Source organism: Vulpes lagopus, chromosome 8, assembly GCF_018345385.1.
Source record: "Vulpes lagopus strain Blue_001 chromosome 8, ASM1834538v1, whole genome shotgun sequence".
Lineage (NCBI taxonomy): Eukaryota > Metazoa > Chordata > Mammalia > Carnivora > Canidae > Vulpes > Vulpes lagopus.
Genome location: NC_054831.1, coordinates 133,318,778 through 133,346,633, shown reverse-complemented (window position 1 = coordinate 133,346,633; position 27,856 = coordinate 133,318,778). Strand labels below are relative to the sequence as shown.

The following is a 27,856-nucleotide window of genomic DNA, read 5'->3' as shown; positions in this document are numbered from 1 at the left end:
TTCGCTTTCCGTCCGAGGCGCGGGAGGCAGCGGAGCGCGGGGAGGAGGCGCGAGGGCGACAGTCGGGGCCGCCCGGGCCGCCCGCACCATGGCGCCCGCCGCCCTGTGGGCCCTGCTGGCCGCCGGACTGCAGCTCTGGGGCGCGGGGCGCGCCGTGCCCGGCCAGGTGGGTGCCTCGCGCCGCCCTCGAGCCCCGGCCGCGCTCCCCCCACCCCTACCCGCCCCGGGGCGCCCCGGCCCCGCTCCCCCCACCCCTACCCGCCCTGGGCGCTCCCCCACCCCTACCGGCCCCGGGGCGCCCCGTCCCCGCTCACCCCACCCCTACCCGCCCCGGCCCCGCTCCCCCCACCCCTACCCGCCCCGGGGCACCCCGGCCCCGCTCCCCCCACCCCTACCCGCCCCGGGGCACCGCGGCCGCGCTCCCCCCACCCCTACCCGCCCCGGGGCGCCCCGGCCGCGCTCCCCCCCACCCCTACCCGCCCCGGGGCGCCCCGGCCCCGCACCCCCCACCCCTACCCACCCCGGGCGCTCCCCCACCCCTACCGGCCCCGGGGCGCCCCGGCCCCGCACCCCCCACCCCTACCCGCCCCGGCCCCGCACCCCCCACCCCTACCCGCCCCGGCCCCGCTCCCCCCACCCCTACCCGTCCCGGGGCACCCCGGCCCCGCTCCCCCCCACCCCTACCCGCCCCGGGGCGCCCCGGCCGCGCTCCCCCCACCCCTACCCGCCCCGGGCGCACTCCCCCCACCCCTACCGGCCCCCGGGCACCCCGGCCCCGCTCCCCCCACCCCTACCCGCCCCGGGGCGCCCCGGCCCCCCTCCCCCCACCCCTACCCACCCCGGCCGCACTCCCCCCACCCCTACCCACCCCGGCCGCACTCCCCCCACCCCTACCCGCCCTGGGGCACCCCAGCCCCGCTCCCCCCACCCATACTCACCCCAGGGCACGCTGGCCCCTCTCCCCCCACCCCTACCCGCCCCGGGGCTCCTGGCCCCGCTCCCCCCACCCATACTCACCCTGGGGCACCCCAGCCCCGCTCCCCCCACCCATACTCACCCTGGGGCACCCCAGCCCCACTCCCCCCACCCATACTCACCCCAGGGCACGCTGGCCCCTCTCCCCCCACCCCTACCCGCCCCAGGGCGCCCCAGCTCCGCTCCCCCCACCCTTACCCGCCCCGGGGCACCCCGGCCGCACTCCCTCCATCCCTACCCACCCCGGGGCACCCCACAGGGGCTCAGGGCAAACAAGGTGCCGCCCCCGCCAGCAAGACGACCATGGCTCGTGCACCCAGACCCCCGCCAGGGCACACGTGCACTCGGGCCTCAAACCCAGGTCCCCAGGACGGCCCCGGGCTGCTCCCCACTAGAGCCAGGACCCCACCGGGCAGGCAGTTCCATACCAGGGTGCTGTCCCCACTGGGGCTGCGGGCACCCTCTTCAGACTTCCTCCTCCTCTGGGCTATGGTTTTCCTCTTTCTTAGAAATACCAGGGCTGTGCCCTGAAAGAACAAGGCCAGGTGTGCAGTAAGCGCCTAATAAGGGCACAGGAGGGCCGTGGGCTGTCTCCCGCGCTCTTTGCACAGACCCCCCTCCCCAGGACCAACTTGGGGTGTCCGGGGACCATTTCAGAGCCTGTGCTCTGTGGGCTCTGGGTGATGGGGAGGAGACAGTGTCTCCAGGGCCCCGTGGGCTTAGTTCTGGGGACACAGGAGGTGAGGGGGGCCTTCTGGGCGTGTTATCAAAGGCACCCGGGGTCCCTCAGGGACTCCAGGAAGGTGGAGGAGGTGCTGGTCAGCGTTACCTGCACCCACCTCAGTAGCAAGGTGGAGCGTGCGAGGGGATTGCTCATCCTTTGCCTTCTGGGGCTGTCCCTGTAGCCTGGTGGGACAGAGTAGTCCCATTTCACAGAGAAGGCAAACAGAGGCTCGGGGAACTTGTATTTCATGGAAGGGCATGGGGGGCGCCCTTCCGTCAATCCGCCTGGCCTGGCTGGGGAGGCGGTGTGCCCTCGCGCCTTCCGTGGTGCCCTTACGCTGATGGACGTGCCGTGTGCCCACCCAGGTGACCACCTTGGCCGGGCGGACGGGGGAGGTGGCACTGACTCATGTGGTGAGGCCGAGTGATTCCCTGGCTGTGACTAGAGACGGCTTTAGAGTCCGGTTCTTGAGGGCAGAGGCTGGAGGCCGTGGGGCCAGAACTGACTCCCCCGCAGTGGGTGCCAGGATGTGCCCTGGGGCGGCCTCAGAGGCTCAGAGCTCAGAGCGCAGGAGCGAGCCACAGGCCCGGGCCTGGAGAGGGCTCCCGGGGAAGAGGAGCAGGCCCGAGTCCCGGGGGAGCGTGGGGGCCCTCCCCACCAGCTCTGGTCCCTGCCCGGGTGCTCCCCGGCCTGGCGCTGCTCTCTGGCCCCGCTGCCCCCCCTTCCCTGTGGATCGCCCCTCCTGCGGGGGGACCTCCGTCCCTGCCCATCCCTGTCCGAGCAGAGCCTCCTCTGGCCTCCAGGGGCAGAGGCACAAATTGCCCCGAGCGTCCGAGGTCGGAGTGAGCCGTGATCTGGGTTGTCCTGCCACCTCTCGCCCCCCATCCCCCGGGCGCTGTCCCCGTCCCACTCCCCTCGGTCTCCCAGCTGGATCTTCTGCTCTTCGCTCCTCCTGAGGACAGACTCTCTTCTGCTTTTAATCTAGTCTGTCTGACCCACCCACCTCAACAGATGGAAATTTCCTGGACTGCGGGGCCCATGAGGTCCTCCTCCCCCTCGGTAGTCCCAAAGTAGCTCCTTTTTTTTTTTTTTTGGACTAAGTGCCAGGCACTGTCCTCGGCCTTGGGAATCTCACTGAAGGCTTCCTTACGGCGCCTCCTCAAGGGGCAGGTGTGCAAACCGAGGCCCCGGGGATAGGGTGACATTTCCCAGGACTGTGGAGCTGGGGGCGAGCGGGGGCTGCGGGGACCGAGCGCGGAGCTCCTGTCGCTCTGGCCTCCCCGTGTCTGTCTGCCCGCGCCTCCTGCCCACCCCCCCGGGTCCCGCATGCTCCCTGTGAACTCAGCAAGGTGGCTGTGAGGAGGGAGCCCCCAGGAGACCTGGCGGCAGGTGTGGCAGGCTGGCTTTGCCACCAGGGCTCTCGCCTCCTTTAAAAGCCGTGTTTGCTGGCTGGCGTGGACGGGTCACTCCCTCTTCTCATTCGGGCATCGGGCAAGTGACGGGCAGGAAAGCTGGCAGGGTAGGCGAGCACTCGGTACCCTCCGGGGGTGGGCGGCCCGGCCGTCGGGCTGTCTGCTCCTCGCTGGGGGAGGGGCCCACCTCCTGCCGCAGCTCCTGAGGCTGCGGGGCCACTGCGTGCCTCTTTGTTACCCAGGGCCCGGGCCACCTCGAGTCTAGGGGAGCGCCGGGGGCTCCCAGACTGGCCTGGGGATGGTGGTCTTTGGAGTGGAGGTGGCTGAGCGGTGTCCGTGCTGACCCGGAATGTTCGTTTGGCCTGCCCGACGTCCCGGAGGGGCACCTGCCAGCTGATGAGGCTGTGGCCTGGCAGTGGGGCGCCCCAGCACAGGGCCGGGGCAGGCGGCCGGACGCCCTACCACGGTGCCACTCATTCATTCCCCCAACATGTGTGGACACCTTCTCCAGGACACCCTGGTGCTGGGCTCTGGGGACCCTGAGATGCTCCAGCCCTGCAGGAGCCCCACTACCAGGGTTTGTGGACCTGGGCGCTGCCCCACCTGCCCTGGTGAGCTGGGCCACGGCAGTGAGCCTCCGTCCTTTCTCCTGTCTGTGCACCTTGCTCTCCTTCAGAGCCGGGTGCGTGTGAAGGGCATTGCAGCAGATACGGCCGAGAACCTGCCCGCATTTTAGTGTCACCGCCGTCCTGGGGCCTGACCCAGGGGCTCCTGGAGCACTGTGTTTCTCCAGGGTGGGGCACCTTTTAGGGTCCTGACCATCCAGTGTTTCCTGGGGGCATAGCCAGGAAGGTTGTGCATTGGGGGGGTGGGTGGGGGGAATTTTGATGCCAGCCATGGTGTGTGTGTGTGTGTGTTACATTTAGTGCTAGTTCTCAGTTTTATGCCATGCTGGCTGCTTTTCTGATCCTTGAGCATGCCACACAGACGCCTACCTCAGGGCCTTAGCACTTGCCTCTGCCTTCATCTTGAATGCTCCTCCTACTGATATCCTCTGGTTTCATTCACTCCACTTCCTTCTGCTGAAAGAAATGATTCTCAGAGAGCCCTTCTCTGACCATCCTGCCTAGGAGAGCTCCCCACCAGGTGCCCTCCCTCCCCTGAACTGCTTTGTTTTCTTTTAAAATATGTTATTTATTTATTTGGCAGAGAGGTAGAGCCAGAGAGCGCACAAGTGGGGGGAGCGGCAGAGGGAGAGGGAGAAGCAGGGGCCCTGACGTGGGGCGCAATCCCGGATCCCAGAATCGTGACCCGAGCTGAAGGCAGACAGGCAACCGACTGAGCCCCCCAGGCGCCCCTCTGCTTCGTGGTCTCATGCAACACCCGTCATCTGTCCTATTTCTTTCACTTCCGTTGCTCCTGCCTACTGGAACGTCAGCATCGTGAGGGCCGGGACCTGCCCTGGGCTCGCAGCCCAGAACGGGGTTCCTAGCACACGTGACACTGGGCCACGTGGCTGTTGTGGGGCTGTCCTGCGTGTAGGATGTTTAGCAGCATCCCTGGCCTCCACCCACTCGACGTCACTAGTCACCCCCCTTTTGTTGTGGCAAAGATGTCACCCCTAGTGTAAACGTCCCATTGCCCTGGTCGGGAACCAGCGGCTTGGAACAGGGCCCGGCATGCAGTAGGTGCTCAAACATGTTGAATACGTGGGCGACAGTTCACTTGAGCTGCGGAACCGCCCCGTGTTCTGGGTGAGACAGAAGAAGTGTGAGAAGCCAGGGGTGGTGGGGCTGCTTCCAGTCCGTCCCCCTCCGTCCCGGGTATTTCTCGGGGCTCCGCCTCGTGCTGCACTCGGGTCTGTCTAGGTGCGGGTGCTCTCCCTAGAGTGCTCCTTCCTGTCCCCGACATCCCCACCCGAGCTCGTGACGGGGCCACCCACTGGCAGTGACTCAGGGCCCCTGTCCGCATGTGACTTGCCCAGAAGCAGGCAGGGAGGGAAGCTGGGGCTTGGGGAGGACAGTGGGGTGCCACCAGGGGAACGGGAACCGGGTGGAGGTGCCGGCGCCCCGAGTTCCGGCCGCCTGGGCTGGCCATGGGGAAGCGGAGTTGATGACTTAGGGGAAGGGCCCAGGCCTCGGAGTCACAGGGCCCTCAGCTCGGTCCCTTCCCCCGCCTCGGGGACTCTGTGGTCATCGTGCTGGCTCCCGGTCGCTCAGAGGTGCTCCCCGGGCTCCCCCAGATCCCCCTGCTCCCCCGGCTCCCCGGCTCCCCAGCGGCCACTTGCACGTTTGTGGTTTTGCAGGGCCTCACCTGACTCCGGGTTGCAGGGTGCTCTGGCTGAGGCGGGGCCCTCTGTCCCTGAGCCGTGGGGCCCCAAGGCCTGGTGGAGCCCCGAGAGCAGCCTCCCGTGTGCCTACCCTTGCCCAGCGGCCTTTCCTACCCCGGCCCCCACCCTGGGGCCACCCATACTGGCCGGTCGCCTGTGCTCGGGGCCTGAGCTTGCGGCCACGGCTGTGGGGTCAGTAAGGCCCACCCCCAGTCCTTGAGGATGGCAGGTGCTTTATGACATTTGAGGGTGAGCGAGGGGGCACATTCGGTGTGGCGCCGTGGACCCTGATGACCCAGGCCTCAGCCTTCCCGCCTGCGGGATGGGCCTTCCGGGCTGTCTCTAAAACCTCGTCTCCCGCCTCTGTGCTCCTGAACCTCTGTTTGCTCGTAACCCTGCGGAGGGAGAGCCCGTGGAGGATCGTCTGAGGCCAGGCCGACCGTTCTCGGGGCTCTGAGGGACTTCTGAGACAGCGAGGCTCCAGCAAGGAGCCCCGGCCTGTCAGGAGAGCAGCGCTCCCAGCCGAGCGCGGTCCTGGGCTTGCGTGACGGCGCCCAGGTCCTTCGCTTCTCTGGGGCTCGGCATCCCAATCTGAAGCCTCCCGTCGCCCACCCCGTTGCCCACCCCATTACCTATCCTGTTACCCACCCCATTACCCATCCCGTTACCCACCCCATTACCCACCCCATTACCCATCCCGTTACCCACCCCATTGCCCACCCCGTTGCCCACCCCATTACCTATCCTGTTACCCACCCCCTTACCCACCCCATTACCCATCCCGTTACCCATCCCATTGCCCACCCCGTTGCCCACCCCGTTGCCCACCCCATTACCTATCCTGTTACCCACCCCCTTACCCACCCCATTACCCATCCTGTTACCCACCCCATTGCCCACCCCGTTGCCCACCCCATTACCTATCCTGTTACCCACCTGTTACCCACCCCCTTACCCACCCCCTTACCCACCCCGACATTCTCCTGGATGTCGGGCAAGTGCCGGCTCTGTACATGCTTGCCACAGGCCATGGCCAAGGGGTGAGGGGTTTGGAAGTTCCCCCAGGAAGGAGAGCCCAGCACCCCGCGCTGTTCCTGGCTTGGCCTCCCAGACTGCCTTCCTGCTGACCTCAATCCCCTTGGCTTTGCTGGAACCTTCTCCCTGACCCAGGCGCCCTTAGCATCGAGGAATCCTGGCTGCCTGTCCACTTGCTTCCGAGATGCAGCAGCTCCAGGCAGAAGGGGATTCACGGGTCCCCTGCCTCCCTGCCCCTTAGTAAGGTTCGGAAGCCAGGCCTGTCGGGGCCCGAGACCGTGGGTGTGTGTGCACCGTGGGTCTCTGCTGCAGGGCCGGCTGTCTGGGAACCCCCAGTTCAGGGAAGCCTGGTGGGGAGCGACGGCTTCCTCGAAGAAGTGCCTTGCCACCTGCATTGGGCACCTGCCCTCCGAGCTGGTTTGGGGCCCTGCCGGCCTCCTCTGCGGCCCAGGGCTGTGGGCATCGCCCCCTGTGCTGCGCTGTGGCCCGTGGGACTGGGCCTCTGAAGCGCAGGGCCCACCTCCGGAGCCCCACGGTCATTTTCCACCGTAGTGTGTTGTGAGGTCATGGGGTGGGGGTGGTGACATCACTGTGGTTTGGGGCTCTCGGGTGACGCACCTAGTAGGAGGAAGTGTCTGTTTACCGACCGACCGGGGTTCGGAAGACTAGGTTTCCTCCCGCCCCGAATGTGAGCGGTGCTGGGGGAGCCGGGTGGGGGGCAGCTGCCCAGGAGGCCCCAGGCTGCAGCTGTGGTTGGCCTCTGCCCTGCTTTCTCGATGAGGGGGGACACCGGCCCGCCACCGCCCCGGGCCTCCACATCGGCTTTGCGGAGGTGGAGGGGTGGGGACAGATGTGTCTCAGGTGTCACCCATGCAGGTTTATGATCCCTAGACGGTTGGCTCCATCTCCAGAACGAGAAGGCCCATCAGCCAGGTCTCCCATGCCAGGTGATGGTGCGGGCAGGGAGCGAGGCTGCAGACGCCCCTCCCGGGCCCCCGGTGGGCCCGCGTGGGGCAGACGGGCGTGTGGAGGGCCCTCTGGCTTCAGGCCCCGCGGGCGGGTCTGTTTCTGGAGCGCTGGGTCCTCAAGAAGCCAGCAGACCCTGGAGCCGGGGCCCTGGTGGCCCAGCGGTCGACCAGAGACGCAGCAGAAATCCCCAGGGGCTTTTGTTTGTTTTCCTTTGCTGTCCAGACAGTGGCCCACCGTGTGTTTCAATCTGAGCTTGGCCCTGGTGGGTACGGCTGCTGTGGCCGCGGGTTCAGGGAATCGAGTGGGCCTGGGGGGCGGGGGGCGTCTGGGGACAGGCGGGCCGTGCGGGGTCTCTTCTGGGCCGTCCGTGGGAGGCCTTCTCGGGGAGGTGCCAGAGGCTGCCGACGTGACCGCAGCCTGGGGCCGGGGCTCTGAGGCCTGGTCCTGGCTCAGCCTCCGGCTCTGCAGGGCTCGGCCCCTTTCTTTCTCCTCGCGACCCTCAGCGGCCCGCACCTGGCCCACCCTGCCTTAGAGTCCTTTGGCCCCAGGTGCTGGGGGTGGTGCTGCACCGTGCGGGGTGGGGGATCGTGGCTGTGGGCAGAGGGGGGCCGCAGCCCTGGCCTCCGCCTGGCCCCACTCCCACGGCCCCACTGTGGACCTGACGGTGACTCCGGGGCGGGGCTGTTCCCAGCACCTCACCTTAGGTAGCGGGAGGCCCCTGCACCGCCGGCATCCTGGGCGCCCCCGTTTGGCCTTGCTCCTGCTGACCCACAGCAGAGACTCTGTCCCGCTCGTTCCAGGAGCCTCTTGCCTGCTGCTGCAGCCTCCTGCTCCCTCCTGTCCCCCCCCATCACCCCCATCTAGATGGCCCCTTGGTCACTGCCCTCATCTTTTATTGTCACTTCCCTGCCTCTGCCCCTGATCCTGTCCTCTCTCAGGTCCTCGTCCTGCAATGACCACACTGGGATCCCTCTGAAAGCTGAGCCCTGAGGGTGGGTGGGGTGGGGATGAATGGGTACAGGAGGGGGCAGGCGTGGAGGGAGGCAGGGCGGTGGCTAGACTGTCGTAGCTGGGACGGGGCGGGGGTGTGGGAAGCCTGGCCAGGAGCAGGGACGGCACAGGGGGCTGGGGCCGCGGGGGACCAGCTAACGCAAGCAGCGGGACATGTAGACTGTGCTAACGGTGGGAGCCCCGGCGATCTTGGGAGCGTCTACTAAATAGTTATCTTTCTCTCTTTTTTTTTTTAATGGTTTTATCTATTTAGTTGAGGAGGGAGGAGGGGCAGAGGCGGGCTGCCGGGCTGCATCCCGGGCCCTGAGATCATGGCCTGAGCCAAAGGCAGGCGCTGAGCCGCCCGCCCCCCACCCCGGGCGCCCAGCACTTTCCGTGTCCTATTTCCTGACTGCCCACCCCAGCCCCCGGAGCGGATACTGTCTGTGGATGAACAGACGTTTATTAAACAGACGAGGTCTCGTGCTGCTGGCGAGTAAGGGGGGGTCTGAATTCAACGTGCTGTCAGGGGTTGGGGCAGTGGGGAGCCACTGCTGGTTAGAGAACCAGGGAGGGGCCAGAGCAGAGTGGCGGGGAGAGCGGCCTGGAGGGACAGTGAAGCAGAGGGGGCCGAGGGGGCTGCAGCGGGACGGGCTGCAGGGAGGGCTAGGGCCGTGGAACAGGCTGGGACAGAGGCCCTTGGGAGGCGGAGTTGAGTCTGTGTCCCATCCTGAAACACAGGGTCCCTCTGCCCTCGGCCCTGTGACTGGCCCCAGCCAGAGCCAAGTGACTGGTCACCATCAGAGCCAATGGGGCCACAGGGAGGGCGTGGCCAGGGCTCAGAGACCCTGGCGGGGGGACCTGCTCAAGTCAGGTGTGCCCGGTGTGCAGGGAGGTGGGCCCTGCACGGGGCAGGACCTCCAGGGGCGGGGGCTGGGCCAGGCCTTCTCCAGGCGCTCAGTCCTCACGGCCCCCGGGAGGGGGACCCGCAGGACCCGCATCTTATAGGAGGGGCAGCCGAGGCCCCGGTGTTGAGCTCTCTGATCACTGAGGCAGAGCCAGGATCCCACCGCGGGTGATCGGAAACCTCCCCCGGGGATGCGATGGTGGTCGCTGGCTGGGAGGGCTCCCCAGCTGAGGACAGACCCCTCCCTCCTGGGAGCCCTCTCCTGCCCCCCCCCCCAGTCCCATGCTGGCTCCAACTCGTTTTGACTCCTTAGAAATGAAAACCTTTGCTTCCGTTAAACAGTTCAGCATCTGTTAGGCGCCTGCTGTGTCCTGTGCAGGGGCCAGGCCGGGCCAAGCCAAGCCAAGAGCAAGGACCTACCAGAAGCCCTGGGGGTGTGGGGCGCTCACTGCCAGCCACGCTCAGCCCTCCGCGGCCGTGTGGCGGGCGCTGCGTCTGTCCGTCCCGTCCTACGGGTGACAGGCCCCAGACTGCAGAATGGCCGGGCTGGGATTAGACCCGGGGACCTTGAGCTCGGGCCTGAGGGCAGTGGAGCAGGTGGTTTTAAGCCGGGCCACGCTTGGCTTGGGGCAGGTGGCTTCGGGTCCTTCTGGAAAGACCATGAGGAAGGAGGCTGTGGCTGGAGGGGACGCCGAGGCTGGGGGGGCAGGAGCCGAGGAGATCAAGGAGGCCACTCAGGCAGGCCAGTGGGGGGAGGGGGTGCAAAGGGGTGCCCCCACCCCCAAGGAGCCAGCGACCACGCCCTGCCCGAGTCCAGCGCTGGCACTCAGCACAAGGCCCGGCCCCAAGAACCGGATACCAGCCTGGGCTTCCTGTCTGCCCCGGGCTCACTTCTGAAGCGACATCACAGGCAGGAGGCAGGGAGTGGGATGTGTCACCTCGGGCCGCCGCCTGTGATGTGGTCTGCCTTTTCTGACGCAGATGCTGTTCCTCTCCATGACGGCAGACGAGCCTCTGCTGCGCGGGCCCAGCTCGGGCCGGCCTGACCTGGCCGCACCCCGCAGTCCCCAGGGCTCCCGTGAGCCCCCAAGGACGGGCCCCAGACGGCTCTGCAGCTTCCTCGGGCGCCGCGGGGGCCAGCGGCTGCCATGCAAATGATGGGGTTTCTCTATTGCTTGAAGATGGTTTCCAGCTGTGTAGGGGTTTTGGGGTCCCACAGGCGCCTCCGCCCTCCCACGGCTGCACCTCCGCCCCTGGGGCCCTGGAGGCCCCCCGGGACAGTCATGCACCCGCCCGTGCCTTGTCACTCAGTGTTCCCAGGGGAGTCCTGTCCTCTCGGGAGCAGGACAAGACAACAAGGCATGAAACCGTCCGAGGACATGGAGCAGATGTGGCCGTGACTAGCTGCTGTCTGCCCCTTGCTGGCGATCTGTTCTCGGACGTACTGTCGAATCTCCAGAAGCCTCAATTTCTGCATCCCTAAAATGGGGTAACATTGACGACTTACGTCAGCGCGGAGATAAATGAGAGGACGGTGCCCAGTGCCGTGTGTATACAGCAGGTGTTTATCCTGGGGCCGCGCCCCCGCCCCCATCTTTCTGACTCTGTGAACAGGGTAGGTTCGAGGGGCACATGCTACTCCCCAAAGCCCGAAGCTTCTCCCTGGAGCCCCTTCCCTCCTCCTCCCCTCCCTGCCCTCTCCCTGCACGCAGGGGCGCTCCCGAGGGAGCCTGGGAGTGCAACCCCCTTCCCGATGATACTAGCATCTAAGCTGGAGGGGGGTGTCTCCAGAAACTCAAAAAGCCTTGACAAACCCCAAAGACAGTTGCACGCGTGGTGGCAGGAAGAGCAGAAGGCTCCGTCCCCCGTTGCAGAGCTTTCAGAGGACAGTGTCCTGCAGCAGCTGCGGCTTCTCCTTCCCCTGCTCGGCCTTCCTCTCTCTCACTGTCTATTTATAAATAGGAGAAGGGACTGAGGGCCACCACCTTGGGGTACATTCGGGGCCGGGCCCCGCTCCAGGAGCGGGGAAGACGGGAAGTCATCTGGTACAGGGTTGCCCAACTGCCCAAGAGAGCGCTGACTCAGCCTCCAGAATTTGCCTTGCGGGGCTGCCCGGCTGATGGCTGATGGCCCTGGTGGCTCGGCCACCTTGCCCGGTGCTTCCTCCCCGCCTCCCGGTGCCGCCGCTGTGGTTTCTGCTCCTCCAGGGGGAGGGTGGGGAGGAGGCCAGGAGGGGAGGGGCCGCCGCAGGGACAGGCAGTCCGGCTGGCCGGGAGCGTGGTCTGGCTCTCGGTGTGGCCCTGGCAGGTTCTGAGGCTCGCTGGCCGTCAGGAGCTCACAGCCGTACTACTGCCCCTTATTCCGGACACTGTCCTCTGGCCACTTAATCGCCCTCCAGGCCCTGGCTTTTGGCCACCCAGCCAGGCTCTTTGTTTGGGGTCCTGTCGCCCCTGCAGGTGTTGCCCTTGAGTGAAGCCCCTTTGGGATGACACAAGGCCACTGCTCCCGGGGGCTCTGGCCCGTGGGACCCTCCCCTCTCTGCCCCAGTTGGGCCTCCAGCCACTGTCACGGCCGCTGGCCTGCCACCGTCTCCTAACTTCGGTCCTCGAGGAGTAGGTCAGCGTGGGTGGCCCTCCAGCTCCTAGGGTCACAGGTCAGCCTCCCCCCACTTGGCCTCAAGGTGGGCGGGGACCCCCTCCTTTACAGGGCGGCATCTAGCACCGCGCTGGCCCCGCACAGCTTGCTGCCCAGTCTTGTCCTCGCCTTGTCCATTTTCGGCTGAAACCAAGCAGAAGGAGCAGTTCTAATACTCCGTCTGACACAAGTCTACCACTTGGGGCCTGTGCAGACCTGAGCGCTCCCCCGGGGGTCCCCGGACCCTGCGTGTGCTCCTCCAACAGCCCCGGGAGGAAGCAGGGCAGGGCCTTGTGTCACCATTTTACAGGTGACGGTGTTGAGGCTCAGAGAGGGGGACACCCACACGTCCCCCAGGACCAGCGCACACCCAGACCCCCGCCCGGGATGCCGGGGGTCTGCACCTCGGGTCCCTCTGCTCCCAGAGGCCACTTGCACAGGTTGCCCTCACGCCGGGAAAGGAAGGAGGGGCAGGGGCTGGGGCCTCCCCCGGGCCCCAGCCTGGCCTCACACCCCGGCGCCACCTCCCAGCTCATTCAGTCTTTCCGGGGCCTCTCGGCCACCCACTCACCACCCGGTCCTCTGAGGTCTGGGAGGGGCCTGAGCCTTCTGACCAGAGCTGGAAGGAGCTTAGAGCACCGCCAGGCGCAGGTGCCGTTGCCAGGCCAGGAAACAGGCGCAGAGAAGGCAGGCCCTGCCCACCTGAGAGGGGTGCCTGAGGGGGACAGGGTGGGGGCACCGGTGGGTGGGCCTAGGGGGTTGAAATCCAGTCTTCCTGGGGCGGAGCACGCAGGCACCGTGATGCCAGGGAGGAAGCGCGGCTGGAGGCGAGGAGGCCGTTGAGGCACAGTTTCCATCTGTGACTTGGGGTAATAACAGCCCTGAGCTCAGGGGTGGGTGCGGGCCAGAGGGGCGGGGCGTGGGGGCAGCTCTTCGGCCTGGCCTCCACCCAGCATGGTCCCCACGTCCGGCAGGCGGCAGGGCAGGGGCGGGGTGTGCGCTGCTTGCCCCTGACTTTGTGCAGCGTCACTGGGAGGCTGCTCCCCGCCCCTGCCTGGGCCCTGCGGTCTGCCTGCGCTTGGCACGCGGCTCCTGCTCCTGCTCGGCTGTGCCTTCGCCCTGCCGCCCGCCGCGCCCTGCCCCTGCCTGCCAGGGGGGAGCCCCGGCTCAGGTGGCAGGTGTCCCACGGGCTGCAGCTGCGGAAGACCCGCCTGTACCAAGGCTCCTGGGGGGGTCACCTGGGAAACCGGCAGGAGCTGAGGGCAGAGGACGGGGCCTGTGGCTGAGAGGGGTTCCCTGCGCTGGGCCATGATGTGTGCGTCAGAAACGGAGCCCGATGGGGCGCCTGGGCCACTTGGCTCAGGTCCTGGTCCCCGGGCCTGGGATCAAGCCCAGTAGCGGGCTCTCTGCTGAGCAGGGCGGCTCCCTCTCCCTCTGCCCCCCCCTTCTCTCTCTCTCTCTCTGTCTTTATCTCTCAAATAAATAAATAAAATCTTAAAGGAAAAGAAAACAAAGGAAAGAGCCCGAGTTAGAGACCCTGTGTGCCCAGTGAGCCAGGGCCCCAGTGCCTGCTGGGCGCGGAGGTAGATGGATGGGGCACGGCGCCGCAGTGACCCCGGGACGAGGGTGAGGGTGTCGCTCTGTCTGCAGTCCTGAGGAGGAGACCAGAGGTTCCTCCAGCGGGACCAGGACGAGAGGCACGACCCAACTCCACCCCAGCCTTCTTGGATGACCTCAGACAAATGGCATGACGTCCCTAAGCTGTGAGATGGGCACACACCTGCCCTTGGGGTGGAGGTAGGGTTCCATAGCCCTGCACCCGGGCCGGCACATAGTAGGTGCTTACTGAATACCCCGCGGTTGGTCTTCCTCCAAGGGCCAAAGCAGAGAACCCGGAAGAGTGATGGCGGCCACATGTTTGGGGGGGCCCTGGGGGTCCTGAGTCTGTGTCACGGGAGAAGGGAAACTTGGGTGCCTGTTCTGGGGCCCTCATTAGAGAAGGAGGCAGAGGAGGTGGCAGCAAGGAGTGCGGGTCGTGTTGTAGGCTCGGGCTCGCCCCCTCCCCTCTGAGCAGCTGTGCTGTGGATATTGGAGGGAGACCCCCCCACCCCAGGTCTGGGCACACGGTTGCTCCTGGGAGGCAGCAGGTGCTTCTTCTGCAGGTTTCTCCTGTCCTGGGAGGAGGGAACCCGGGTTGAGCAGAGAGAAGGGAGCTGCTGAGGCTGGTGGGAGGCCTGAGGCCTGTGGAGGGGGAGGGCCAGGCCCAGACGCGGCCCACCCGCCTGCCCGCCTGCCAGCAGCCACCAGCCTCTGGAATGGCCTAGAACTTGTGGGAGACCAAGGAGGTGGCTTTGCTGCTTTCCATCCCTATTTTGCACATCACAAGTGCCTCATACATTGTATGTTAGATGGGCCCTCCCAACCCCCTCCCTCCCCTCCCTCCCTCCCCTCCCTCCCCCTCCCCTCCCCTCCCTCCCTCCCTCCCCCTCCCCTCCCCTCCCTCCCTCCCTCCCCCTCCCCTCCCTCCCTCCCTCCCCCTCCCCTCCCCTCCCTCCCTCCCTCCCCCTACCCTCCCTCCCCCCTCCCTCCCCCTCCCCTCCCTCCCCCTCCCCTCCTCCCTCCCCTCCCTCCCCTCCCTCCCCCTCCCCTCCCCTCCTCCCACCCCTCCCCTCCTCCCTCCCCTCCCTCCCCTCCCTCCCCCTCCCCTCCCCTCCTCCCTCCCCTCCCCTCCTCCCACCCCTCCCTCCCCTCCCTCCCCCTCCCCTCCCCTCCTCCCACCCCTCCCCTCCTCCCTCCCCTCCCTCCCCTCCCTCCCTCCTCCCTCATCTCCCTCCACCCTCCCCTCCCTCATCTCCCTCCTATCTCCCCCTCCCCTCCATCTCCCTCTCCTCCTCTCCCTCCCCCCTCCTCTCCCCCTTCCCCTCCCTCCCTCCTCTCCCTCTCTTTTACCCTTCCCATCCACCCGCCCACCCCTCCCCTTCTCTCCCCATCACCACACTGGGTCACATCGCCTGCCAGTTAAATGAGTGATTAACAGTCATCAGTGATTTCCAGATTTTTACCTGAAAACTCGTATGTTGAAAAATGGGGTTTGCTAAACTGAGTAAATTGAGTACTATCCAATTTATTTCCTCATTTTAAAATGTCAGAGCTGCCGTGTGGGTGGGTGATCTGTGGGTCTGAGTCCCTGCAACAGCAGCCGAGGGATAGAGAAGCTTCCAGGGCCCCGTGTCCCCAGAGCCGGCTGCCACCTTGTGGGGGCCTGGAGGGAGGTGGAGGTGGGCGTGCCGGGCCCAGGCCTCCCCCAGGCCCCCCCAGGCCCCCCCCAGGCCACTGCGGGCTCCACAGGGCGGGGAGTGACCTTTCGTCCTGCTCCTCTGCTCTGCGAGGGGCTTTCTGTTCCTCATTGTTAAGCCGTGACGGCCGCGGTTTGTTTCTCTTCTGTCCAAGAGGATCCACAGGCCTGGAGGTGGCTCAAGGGGGGGCTGACGGGCGCCAGCAGGAGGAAGTGTCGGGAAGGATGCTCAGTACAGAATCTACAGGAAGAGACCCTGGAGGGGAGGCCTCCGGCGGTGCGGGGTGGGGGCAGGGGGGGCAGGGGGTGGGTGGCGGGAACCCTTGGGGCAGGGAGCGCAGCCTTGGCCGCCACGGGCGGGCCCTTTCCCGGCAGGACTTTGGACCCTGACAGGAAATCCTCCCCCTCGGCGGACAGGCCTGGGGCTGCGCAGGAGCTGCCCTGAGGGTCCGGCTCCTGGGGGTTCTCGCCCCACGTGAGCGCCGCCCCTGCAGTAGGAGGGGCCCCCCCTGCGCTCGCGGCTGCCCCCACCCTTGGTACCAGGGAGCGGGTGACGGGGCGCTGCAGAGGGTGGGACCTCTGTGCCCAGGGCCCCCAGCGCTTGCTGTCGGTGGGGGTGGGTGTCGGGTGTCGTGTGTGCCGCCAGGGGGGCTTCTTTGCTTGTTTTCTGTCCGTGGTTGACTCAGGGCTCCTGGGCCCAGGGTCTGGGGCACTGCGGGTGCCTCACCCCGACGGCGGTGCCCTGAGCCCGCCAGGGGGCTGTGAGGAGCGTGTGTGCGTGTGGACGTGTGTGCACACGCGCAGCCACTGGCACGGATGTCCCCTTTCTAGGCCCGTGTCGGCAGCAGGGTGCCCGCCACCATCGCCACCACCTGTGCCTTCCTGGCGTTACCGCGGGGGCTTTGGCGCCGGGCCTGGGCCGGAGGTGGGTCGGGGAGGCCGCTGCCGGGTGCCCCCCAGGAGGGGCGCTGCCCTGGAGCCCCCATGCCCGCGGGGGATCGCGGACTTGCCCCCACCCTGCAGGCTCACAGGGCACCCATGGGGGGCGCAGCCGGTGTGCCGGGGCCCCGGGGGAGGTCCGGACTCGGGCTCCCAGGTCCTTCGGGGCGGCCCTGGGCTGGGGAGGCCCCGTCACAGACAGAGATGGGCTGTTGTCCGAGGAGGCCTTGGGGCAGAGGCCTGTGGGCTGGGAGGCCCAGCCCTGGGGGGGCGGCCAGTACAAGGGGGCCGAGTGGGCTGCCGTAGCGCCCGCGGGCTAGAGCCCCTGCAGCGCTGGGACCCGCACCTGGCACCGCACACGTGCTCACGCGGGGGACCCGTCATTGCTGTCACCGAGAGCAGTCGTCCGCTGGGCCCCAACCCTGTGCTGCGAGCCCTGCGTTGGAGTCTGAGGGCCTAGAGATGCTGGGGCTGTGGTTTGCGTGCCTGCCTCGAGGACGTTTGCGGTGCGTGCATGCGTGTGCAGGCACATGCGCGTGGATGTGTGCACACAAGCGCCGGGGGCCCCGTGCACCCACCTGTCCCACGTTGGAGTGAGCCCAGAGGGGGAGGAACCTGCCACAGCCTGGGGGAGTCAGGGAGGACTTCCCGGAGGAGGCAGCACTCAGTTGGAAGCACCCAGGGGCGATTCCCCGGGCAGAAGGGAATAGGAGGCATCCTGGGCGGAGGGCTGCTTTGTGCTGAGCACCGTGGTCCTCTGTGGCTGAAGCCACTGCCCTGTGGGCAGCGTGGGGGCCTCGTATCTGTCCCCTGGAGTGTTGGGAGCCACCCCAGGCTCCGGCCAGGGGCTCAGCCACTGCTGAGGGAGCGAGAGGAGGCAACAGAGGGTGGGGACTCTCTGCCTATCTTTCCCTCAGGGGGAGAAGCCCCCAGATCAGCGCAGCCCCAGCAGGGCCCCAGGGTGGCCATCAGGTGGCCGTCGGGTGGCCACGCTCATGGCTGTCCTGCCCTCCCTCTTCCAGGCCGCGCTGCTCCCCTACGTTCCGGAGCCGGGAAGCTCGTGCCAGCGGAGCGAGTACTTCGACCAGAGGACCCAGATGTGCTGCAGCATGTGTCCGCCTGGTGAGGGCTGGGCCTGTGGGGGCCGGTGCCCCGCAGGGAGGGAGGGTGCGGCCGTGGCCCTCTGCTAACTGAATTCCTTCTGGCTCACCAGTTGGCCCCGTGCTGCCTCTTGCTGCAGGGCCTTCACCTATTCTGTTCCCTCTTCCTGGCACAACTCCCAGCTCCCTCCCCCCCGGGTTGGCTCCTACTTTTCCTTTGGACCTCAGCTTAGATGTAGCCTCCTCCAGGAAGCCTGTCCCCCCTGCCTGGTCAGATCTGGCTCCTCCTCTGAGCTCCCACTGGCCCCCCGACCCCCCCAAGGAGAGCTCTTCCCCCACAGTCGTGGCCTCCTCTCTTCTGGCCTCCACTGTGGGCTCCTCTGGAACCGGGACCGTGAGCTCGTCCGCGGGATCTTGGGCCTGGCGTGATGCCTGGCACGTGGGGGTGCGGAGTGCATGTGTGGGCGAACCCGCGAGAGCCTACCCCGCACCGAGGGGGGGCCGAGGCCTAACCCTGCTGGGAGAGCAGAGTGGCTCACTCCTGGTGACCCAGGCACGCGTTCATTCATACGTCCACTCCCGTACCGTCCAGGAAGCATCCGCTCGGTGTCGGGCACTGGGCTACGGGCTGGCGGGACAGCAGAGAGCAGGGCACGCGAAATCCTCACCCTCGTGGGCTGCGTATCTAACAGGCACAGACGAGCCAGCGGAGGAAATGCATGTGTGCTCCTATCAGAGAGACAACAAGGCAGGGGGACGCCGAGGGAGACAGAGCGGGACACGCTGTTTTATAGGCGGCGGTCGGGGAGGGCCTTTCTGAAGAGGCGACACTTGGGCAGAGACATGCAGGACGTGAGGAACTGGGTTATCCAAATATCCCGTCAGGCTGGAGAAACAGCACGTGCAAAGGCCCTGAGGTGGGGAGCCTGTCTGGTGAACTTGAGGAACGGTGAGGCCAGTGTGTTGCCCAGAGAGAATAAGTTAGCAGGGGCCGTGGTCAGAGTTTAGGTTTTGTTCTACAGAAGCCATTGGAGAGCCTTGGGGCCATTAGCCTGAGGCGCGGGTGGGCACACAGGTACTTGTCATCTCCCCCGTTTTAGGAGGCCTCACAAGTGACGCTTTTTCTGTTAACTGGCAGGGGCTCTGTAGGAAGTCCGTGGATTAGCAGAGCAGTGCATATGGCAGGATGGGCTCAGGGTTGGCTCCGGAGCCGTCCCGTCTCCTGGCTCGCCTTCCCTGCACGCACGCAGGAGTCCCGCGTCCTCGTCCTTGACAGGAAACCAGGGGCTGCGTTCCCACCGCTGCTGTCCTGCTGGTTCGCACCCACAGACGGAGAGTTTTAGCCGACCATAAACCAGAGAGGAGCCAGCCAGCCAGTTCTCACTCAAGTGTGATTGACTAGCAGCAGGCGGTTCCAGTGATGGAATCCCAGGCATCTGGGAAGAGCAGAGGAAAAGGGCGTTTTATGAGCCTCAGGGCTTTGGAGGTGAAGCCACAGCTGGGGCCTGTAAGATGTGAGAGCCTGGTGAGGGGCCGGAGCCCTTCCCAGGAGGCCTCGGCCCGGCGTCAGCAGGCTGGGGGGGGCACTGACCGCGGCCCTTGCCCCTCGCTTTCCCAGGCTCCCACGCACGGCTCTTCTGCACCACGACCTCGAACACCGTGTGTGCCCCCTGCGAGAGCAGCACGTACACCCAGCTCTGGAACTGGGTTCCCGAGTGCTTGAGCTGCGGCTCCCGCTGCGGCGCCGGTGAGCGGGCTCGGGGGGGTGGGCTGGGTCCCCGGGGCCGTTTCCACGCGCCAGAGCCCGAGGTCTGCGGGAACAGCCCTTCCCTGTGCGGGGGGTGGGCGCAGGGGGAACCGTGCCTGGGCGCACAGGCCGCCCCGGAGGTGGAGACGAGCGAGCCGGCAGTCTTGGGGGGCCCTGGGCAGGGCAGGGCAGGGCCGCGGGAGGCGGGCGTGACCCTGGCTGCCCCCGCCTCTTGTAGACCAAGTGGAGACTCAGGCCTGCACGCGGGAGCAGAACCGCATCTGCGGCTGCAAGCCAGGCTGGTACTGCACGCTGAGGAGGCAGGGAGGGTGCCGGCTGTGCGCGCCCCTGCGCAGGTGCCGCCCGGGCTTCGGCGTGGCCAAACCAGGTACGGGGCCGGCGGGGCCTCGGGGACCCCGGGGGCCTCTGCTTCATGGGTGTCGAGCGTCTGCCGGCCAGGTGCCTGCTGCCCACCAGCTGCCCTCCCCGCCCCTCCCATGCCCGCACACCGGGTTAGGCGCCCCCTGCCTGGGTGCTCGGCCTCGGGGACCCGGAGAGGGACCACGTGAAGCCCGAAGCTCCTGGAAGATCCGCTGGTGCCCCAGAAGATGAACCCACATGATCCTGGACACCAGGAGCTCCCTAGCATTGGTTAAACAGCAGAGCGCCCAGCTGTGTGTGTGTGTGTGTGTGTGTGTGTGTGTGTCAGACGCACACGTGTGTGTTCTAAGGGGCAGAGGTGCAGACCGAGGTCCCCAGGCCCCTCACACGTCTCCTAGGGCTCCCGGGCCAGGCCCGCTCGTTCCACGGAGTTAGTGACGGGTTCCACGTTTTTCCTGAAGGAACTGCAACGTCAGACGTGGTGTGCGCTCCGTGTGCCCCAGGGACGTTCTCCAACACGACGTCATCCACAGATACCTGCCGGCCCCACCGGATGTGAGTGGCCCGGTGGTCCGGTTCTGGAGGAGCAGGGAGGGCGGCCCCCGGGCGGCCGTGCCCCAGGACCTGAAATCCCCCATCCGCTGCCTCGGGTTGAGGCGTCGGGCAGCCTTATCCACCGCCAGGATGGCTCTGTCCTGCGCCGCGGGGTGCGCGGGTCCCAGCGCAGCCGGCAGGGGTCTAGCGGCCTCGCCCTGCAGGCCAGAGGGTGGGGGCCAGGATACTGCTGGGAGTCCCCGGCTGCCCTGAGTGAGCCCGGCCACGCTGAGCCCTCCCGGCCTGTGTTGTCCCGCAGCTGTAGCTCGGTGGCCGTCCCTGGCAACGCCAGCATGGATGCGGTGTGCTCACCTGCGCCCCCCACCGTGAGAACGGCCCCACGCCCCGCCTCCACGCGGCAGCCAGGGTCCACACAGCCCCGGCCCACGGAGCCAACGCCAGGACCCAGCACGCCTCCTCGGACCTCCCTTCTGTTCCCGGCGGTCCCCAGCCCCCCAGCCGAAGGGCTCAGCACAGGCGACATCTCGCTTCCCATCGGTCAGCCTCCCGCCTCCCTCCCTTCTGTCTCAGAGTCCCCCCCCCAGAGCCCACTGCGGGCGGGACCTGTCGTCTGTCCTGGACGCAGGTGGTGGTGAGACGTGGCCTCTGCTGCGACCCGAGACCTGGGGCTGTCACTGCTGAGAACCGCGGGTGGGGGGGTGCGTCAGCGTTTTCTCCGCCAGGGCGGAGGGGCTCCCGGGCCCTGTCTCAGGTGGTCTCAGTAATGGGGACGGGGCTGGGCCACCTCATGGGCTTCCCTCTGGGGTGAGGACTACGTGGGCCGCAGAGCTCAAACTGGTGACCCCGGGGACGAATGTGGCCGACACACACGGTTAGTTTGGTGCCTGGTTTTGGGCTGGTTTGTCGTGTAATTAAATTGGAGAGCCTCCGACTGGGCTTGCCCCTCCCGTGACCCCCGGACACCCCTGCTCACTGGCTCAGCTGCCCGGCCCCTGGTGCCGGCCTTCGCTGTCTGCAGCTGTCTTGAGCTTCTCTTTTTCCTTGTAGGACTGATTGTAGGTGTGACGACCTTGGGTCTGCTGATAATAGGGCTGGTGAACTGCGTCATCGTGACCCAGAAGAAGAGTAAGCTTTCATTCCCTCCTCTAATGCTTTCATCCATTTGTTCTGGAGGCTCTCCTGGGTCCTCTTGTGAGCCCAGCACTGGGCACAGCCCTGGGGGTCAGATGGAGCTGGAAACAGCAGGCCCTGGTCTGTGGAGCTCAGAGCCTGGGGCAGAAGGCAGTGCTGCTAACTCACCTGCTAAGAGACACGATGCCATCAGAGCAGTCCCAGGGGGTGGCAGTCTGGGGCTCTTTTTTATTTGTTTTAAGATTTTATTTATTCATGAGAGACACAGAGAGAGAGAGAGGCAGAGACACAGGCAGAGGGAGAAGCAGGCTCCATGCGGGGAGCCTGATGCGGGACTCGATCCTGGGACCCCGGGGTCACGCCCTGAGCAGAAGGCAGGTGCTGCACTGCTGAGCCACCCGGGGGGCCCCGGCAGTCTGGGAGTCTTGTCTGGAAATCCTGGGGATCTTCCTGGGCTTCTGGGGCAGGAGGCATGTGAGCCGCAGCGGATTTCCACGGGTAGATGTGTACAGGACAGGAAGGGCACCCGAGGACGAGCGCACAGCGGGAACGAAGAGCGGGCGCTAGAGAAGTGGTTGGCACCGCAGAGGGGCACGGGCCGGGGCCCCCGTGTACCTCGTCCGGGGGTGATTGCCACCCCAGGGCTGGGCCTTCTCTGAACGGCTGTGCCTGGGCCCCGTGCTCCCCCCTCCTTACGCCTGTGTGGCTCGAGGAAGCTGCTGTCCCTGACGTGACCCCCTCTCTCTTCTCTGCAGAGAAGCCCTTCTGCATCCAGGGAGAAGCCAAGGTGGTGAGTGCTCCTCTGCCCTCCCCCTGCTCCTCCCCCTGCTCCTCCCCCTCCCCTGCTCCCCTTCCTGCTGGGCTGGCTTGCCTTCTGGGGGAGCAGTGGATTCTGGAGGCCGGTGTCCTGTGTCCGTGTTGGCCCTGTGGGCGGAGCGAAGGCCAGCCCGTGCTCGTCCTCGGGGTCAGGCGGCCGTCCGGGGCTGCGTCAGAGAGCGGGGCGCCCCCATGCTGCCCCCCCACCCCGGGTCCAGGGGGCTGGGAGGGGTTGGCCCGGGGTTGAGAGGGAGGCTGGGGGTCTGGGCCCTGCGTCCTGCCCTCGCTTCCACCAAAGCTGCTCGCCTTTGATCTTTCTACGAAGTAGGGTCTGTGGGGGCTTCTGCTGGAGCCGAACCTGGGCCGTGGGCTCCTGGTGGGGGAGGCACGCCTGGGCCGTGGGCTCCTGGTGGGGGAGGCACGCCGTCCCAAGCGACCAAAGCGGAGGGGCCTTATTTTTCTCACAGTGTGGAGGGTCGAGGGGTTGCCAGCTGCAGGGACCAGTAGCCGCGTCCCTGCGGGAGACCGCGGCCCCCAGCTCTGCCCCCTGCGGCAACACGTGTCCTCTTGCGTGGGGCCTCACCCCGTGAGGTCGTGGTCCCCTCTTTGTACGTGAGCGCCGGGTTTGCGGCGGGCGGAGGGGGCAGTGCCCGCCAGCCACTGGGCCTTTTACCAGGACGTCAGACGGTGTCCCTGGAGCCCTGGCGGCCTTCTCCTTCGTCTCCCTGGCCGGAGCGGCGTCACAGGCCCCGGCCGCTTTCCCAGCCTCGGGGGTGGGGGTGGGGGTAGTGGGCGCTGGACGGGCTGTAACCCCTACGTGGCAGGCGGGTCACAGTGTTTACCCAGCGTACAGACGAGGACAGAGTCCCAGCGCCTCCCCCCAGTCGCCGTCCCCTCGGGCGAACTTTCTCCGCCGTCTTGGCATCGGGGGCTCCCTGCGCGCGGGCCCCTCAGCCATACTGTAGGCCTCCCCGCGGGACACCAGCTGCGTCCTTTCTCGGGAGTGACGGCCAACAGCGTCTCCAGATGCTGCTGAGTGTCCCCTGTAGGACACACGCCCCGATCCAGGACGGAGCGCTAGGGACACGGCCGAGCCCCCGGGGGCCTAGTAACAAGGTTCCCACAGGAGCCGGGAAGTCCCGTCCTCCTCTGGGCCTCGCCTGCCTTCTGCACAGAGCCCTGCACTGCCCCTAGGGCTCTGGCAGACGGGGCTCTGCCACCCCCGCCCCCAGGGCTCGCAAGCCCAGGGCAGCCAGATGCTGATCCCAGAAACCACACAGAACCCCGCGTCCGGGGACGGTGTGGAGGGAATGGGCAGCCGTGGGCAGAAGCGCCGCGTGAACCACGGCCACCGCCTGCTGATGTCATGGGGTGCCGCTGGGGTGCCCAGGGGAGGAGGGGAGCTGGCCCCGCTCACCGCACCCCCTTGTCTCCCGCCTCTCCAGCCTCACCTGCCCGCCGATAAGGCCCGCGGCAGCCCCGGCCCCGAGCAGCAGCACCTGCTGACCACGGCGCCCAGCTCCAGCAGCAGCTCCCTGGAGAGCGCAGCCAGCTCCCAGCCGCCGGCACCAGGCACCGGGAAGGCCCATGGGTCCGGGGAGGCGCAGGCCAGCTCCAGCAGCTCAGGTGAGAGGTGGGAGCCCACCTGGCTCCATCCCCCGCTCTGTGCGCCTCCTGGGCCTTGTAGACAAACCCCGCCTTGTAGACCATCCCAGCTCGTCCTTGGAGTCCCCGATATCCAGGAGGGGGTTTTCCTGTGTGTTATGGTGTATAAGTGTTCCGTGTCCTAACATCACAGCATCATGATGCGTTCTATAATGTTTATTATATAGCATCTGAATTATCTATTAAATACTACTATATAGTGTTATCTTAAAACCTATTGTATTTGACAGATGTGGTCCCGGAGGCCCAGGGAGGCTCAGGAGCTCGTCCCGGGGCACACAGCTAGTCAGAGGCAGGAGATCCCCCTGGGCTCTCAGGATCCAGAGCCCTGGGGTGGAAAGCTGCGTGAATAGTGGTGTCTCCAGGGCTCCACTCGCTGTGGCCCCTAGCCCAGTCCCTTTGGGCCTGAGGCATCAGGGCTGTGGGGACCTCATGGGTTCTGGAGAAGCCCAGGCCCCATTTACACAATGTATTTTGCTCTGGACCTGGTCTGTGACAGGGTCACCCGTGGGGAGAAGCCTCAGTGCCCCCGTTGAAGGGAGGTCCTGCCCCCTTCCCGAAAGCCTGGGGCTCCCTTGGGTGTATTTTGCAGGGGCAGGTGAAGTCCACGGGCCTGCGTGTCCGTCTCCCACGCTGGCGGGAGGTCAGGGGACTGCAGTGGGTCGGGTCCTCCCCAGACGCCTCCCTGGCCGCTCTGGTGCCTTGGGAATCTGAACAGGCTCCTTAACCCTGCTGAGCCTCCGCTTCCTCGGCTGCGGATGAGCACGGCATCCGGCTGGCGGGGCTGCGGCCTCTGCCTCCCTGCTGCCTGGTTCCGGGTCTGCACCCTCCCCGGCTGCCTCACGCACTGAGGTGCCCACCCCTGGGGGCGCCGGCCCCTCCCGCCCTCATCACTGGGATGCCTTGCCGGAGCCCCCACCCCAGCCTGAGAGCTCCCCACGGAACTGGTGGCCCGTGGTCCTAAACCTTCACTGGATGAGCGCCCGAGACTCCAAAGAGAAACTCCTGGCCTTTGAGTCTTGGAATCATCTTTCTGATTTCCTAGCGACATCTCTTCCACAGTCCTCCTGGTGTGGCCTCCGCTGTGGCCTGGAGGTGGACCCCGACCATGTCTCCCGCCCCTCCTACCCTCTGCCCCTGCTCTCTGACCCCCAGCTCCTGTCACCTCTGCTCCTCCCCTCCTCCCGCCCCCGCATCTCTGGCTACCATGGGAACGTGCGGTGGTGCCCACGTGTCCTTCCCCATCCGCCCCTGCAGCGTCTCAGTCACCGTGTGCAAAGGCCGCAAAGGCCGTGGTGACCGAGTGACATTTGGATGCTGTGATGGCTCAGGGTGGAAATTTCCTTCTGCCCCCTAGTGCAGCCGTCCCTCCCCTGGCCTGTCTGGGGCTGTTCCGAGCAGAGCCGCTCCCGGCTCCCTCCTGCTTTCAGGCTCCCAGGAGCTGGAGACAGACACCCAGGCCGCCCCGGGCGCCCCTGACAGCAGGCGTGGCTGGGTGCTTGGCCGGCCCCGCAGTAAGAGCAGGAGCAGCTCTCCTTGTAGTGAGGCATGGTGCATGCAGCCCCTTACACCCAGCATCCAGCCCCCCCAGCTGGTGGGGACACTCAAGGTCAATGTTTCAGCTCCATGAGGGAGAGGGAGTGATTTCCAAACCCTTTGGTGTTGACTTTACCGCAAGTGGACAAGGAGCCGGTGACAGAGGGGTCTCGCCTTTTCCTGGTTGGTGTGGCCAGGACTGCTGAGGCTGCCTGCGGTCCCGAAGGGGACTCCTCATAGTCCTTGTCCGCTGCATGACCCGGGTCTGTAATGCCCGCTTCCCGTCCGGCTCCCTTCTCTGACTCTGGTGGGAAGTAGGTTTTGTTCTTGGGCCCCATCACCTGCTTTACGCAATGGGCTCCTCCCACCTGTGGGATGAGTTGCTGGGAAGTGACTTGCCCGAGGTCACACAGCAGAGCTGGATGAGCACCGTGGCCTCTCGGTTCTTGGCCTGGTGCTCCGGACCCTTTTGTCTTAAACCTGTCTCCTGGGCAACGGACAGGCCGCGGAGACCTCCTGCACCCCAAGACCCCCCGCTGACCGCCCTCTCCTGTCTTCTGTTCGGCAGAGCCTTCATGCGGCGGCCACGGGACCCAGGTCAACGTCACGTGCATCGTGAACGTGTGCAGCAGCAGCGGCTCCGACCACGGCCCTCAGTGCTCCTCCCAGGCCAGCCGCACGATGGGGGACGTGGATGCCGGCCCCTCCAGCTCCCCAGATGACCAGCAGGTCCCCTTCTCCCAGGAGGAGTGCCCGTTTCAGTCCCAGCCAGGGGCTCTAGAGACTCTGCTGGAGAACCCAGAGGATAAGCCTCTGCCCCTTGGTGTGCCTGACGCTGGCATGAAGTCCAGTTAGCCAGACTGGCGTGAGCTGTGTCACAGCCCAAGGGGGGTGTTCCTGGGCCTTCTAGGCCCCCACCCCCCAGGACTCTGGCTCTTTCTGGGCCAAATTCCTTTAGTGGCCCCACAGCCTCAGCCTTCCTCTCATCTGCTGGCAGAAGGGTGAGGCAGGGAGAATTGTGGGAAAGCGCTCCTGGCGTGGTGTGCGTCCCTCCGGGAGCCTAGTGGGAGGCTAGCTGGACGGGGACATGCCGGCCCGCCTGGAGCCAGCCCTTGCCACTCTGAGCGCCGCCGCCCCCCCCCCTCCCCGCTGGTCCTGTGAGTTCAGCTTCTAGAGCCCTTATTTTTGTAATTTTTTACTTTTTTAAAAAATCCCTGGGCTCTGTGCAGCCCTGGCTTCCTGGGAGGCCCCGCATCCTGCCTTCCATGGAGAAGGGGCAGTGCTTTAGCCTGATGCCGAGGCTACAGGACGGTCCCAGCATGGCGGGGGCGGGGGGTGTCCTGGATCAGATGGTTCCGTGCAGGGAGGGGATGGGGGACCCCCGGTGCAGCTTGCACCACCCCCGGATCCGTGCCTGCCAGCTTTACCTCTTGCACACGGCGGGAAATCAGACACTCGGAGGGCCCGGCCACGCGGCCCGTGAGCGCTCCAGTTGGGGCAAGACGGCCAACCTCTAGCCAGAGATCTTCTGATTTTAACACCCGGCAAGTGAAAAAAAAGAAGAAAAAGAAAAGCACCATGCAGGCCGAGGAGCCCACAAAACGACCAAGCGGAAGTCAGAGTTCGCTGGTCTCCGCCTTGACGTCACGGATTCACCTGCGGCTCCAGGCCCGCCTCCGCCTCCGCCTCCCTCCGCGTCTGGTGCCGCGTCTGGTGCCGCGGCTTCCCGGAGGGAATTTCAGGAACCCGAGATGACTGAGGCCACAGTCTCCCTCCTCCTACCTCAGCCCCCGCCTCCCGAGGAGGCTCCTCTTGGCCTCAGCACCCCCACCTTGCTGGTCCTGGAGCAAGGTGCTCTGCCTGCCGGGTCTCCTGGGGACGCGGGGCGCCGAGGCCAGTCTTGTGTCTGTGTGTCTGTCGTGTGCTGTGGGTCTGTGGAGCCGTGTTGTTGGGTCGCCCGGCCCGCCCGAAGCAGCTGAAACCGGCAGTTCTGTCCCAGGATTCTTTCCTGTTAAAGGGTCAGCCCGCTTCCCCCAGACACGCACCCCGAGGCCTGCAGGGCACGGATGCACGGACGGACGTGTGCGGCCTTGGCCGAATTCTGGAAGGAACGGGGGTGGGGTGGGGTGGGGTGGGGGGCTCCTGGACAAGCCAGCCGGGTCCCGGGTACTTGGATCCCTTGTTGAAAATTCCACTGGACTCGGGGCTGGACTTGGATCTGAGCTCCTGGACGGTAGGCGAGTCCAGCCAGTACCATGAAGAGAAAGAGCCTCCCAGAAACCAGGACTCCCTTGGAGTCCGACGTCCGGCTGCCCTGCCCCTGCCCGGCCCCTGCCCCTGCCCTGCCCCTTCCCGGCCCCTGCCCCTGCCCGGGCCCTGGCCCCGGCCTCGAGGCGGTGGAGCGTGTCTGCCCCCTGGTGGGCCGCCCCGGGACGACCTCAGGCCCCGCTGCTCTCCCAGGGCAGCTCTGACCCCCAAGGAGACCCTCCCTGGGGGGCCGCGGTTCCCAGGCTAGTTGATCCCCGAGTTTGTACTGTATCCTGGACAGCACTCCTGCTTCTAAGTAAACCTTGTTTTGTACATCGACTCCTGGCTCTGGCTGTGCGTCTGAGCTGGGGCCCGTCCGTGGTCCGTGGTGCCACCGATGCGTAGGGGGCAGTGGAGTGGTGGCCGCTGGGCCTGGGACCCCCACACTGCGCTTGCTGAGAGCCCGGCC

At 66.5% G+C, this 27,856-nt stretch overlaps 1 protein-coding gene and 1 long non-coding RNA gene across 2 annotated transcripts; one reads left to right on the top strand and one right to left on the bottom strand.

Annotated features, from left to right (window-relative positions):
- TNFRSF1B (TNF receptor superfamily member 1B) lies at positions 1 to 27,726 on the top strand. Its single transcript, XM_041767279.1, has 10 exons — positions 1 to 166; positions 17,232 to 17,331; positions 18,928 to 19,056; positions 19,295 to 19,444; positions 19,899 to 19,992; positions 20,291 to 20,529; positions 21,040 to 21,117; positions 21,879 to 21,913; positions 23,385 to 23,565; positions 25,709 to 27,726. Exons 1-10 carry the CDS (start codon positions 89 to 91, stop codon positions 25,993 to 25,995), a joined length of 1,371 nt encoding a protein of 456 aa, XP_041623213.1. The 5' UTR covers positions 1 to 88; the 3' UTR covers positions 25,996 to 27,726.
- Positions 8,498 to 14,398, bottom strand: LOC121497551. The gene is made up of 3 exons (XR_005989502.1): positions 12,380 to 14,398; positions 11,156 to 11,289; positions 8,498 to 10,820 (listed from the first exon to the last, which is right to left on the bottom strand). It is a non-coding gene; the product is annotated as an uncharacterized LOC121497551 (long non-coding RNA).
- Positions 27,727 to 27,856: the final 130 nt, after the last annotated feature.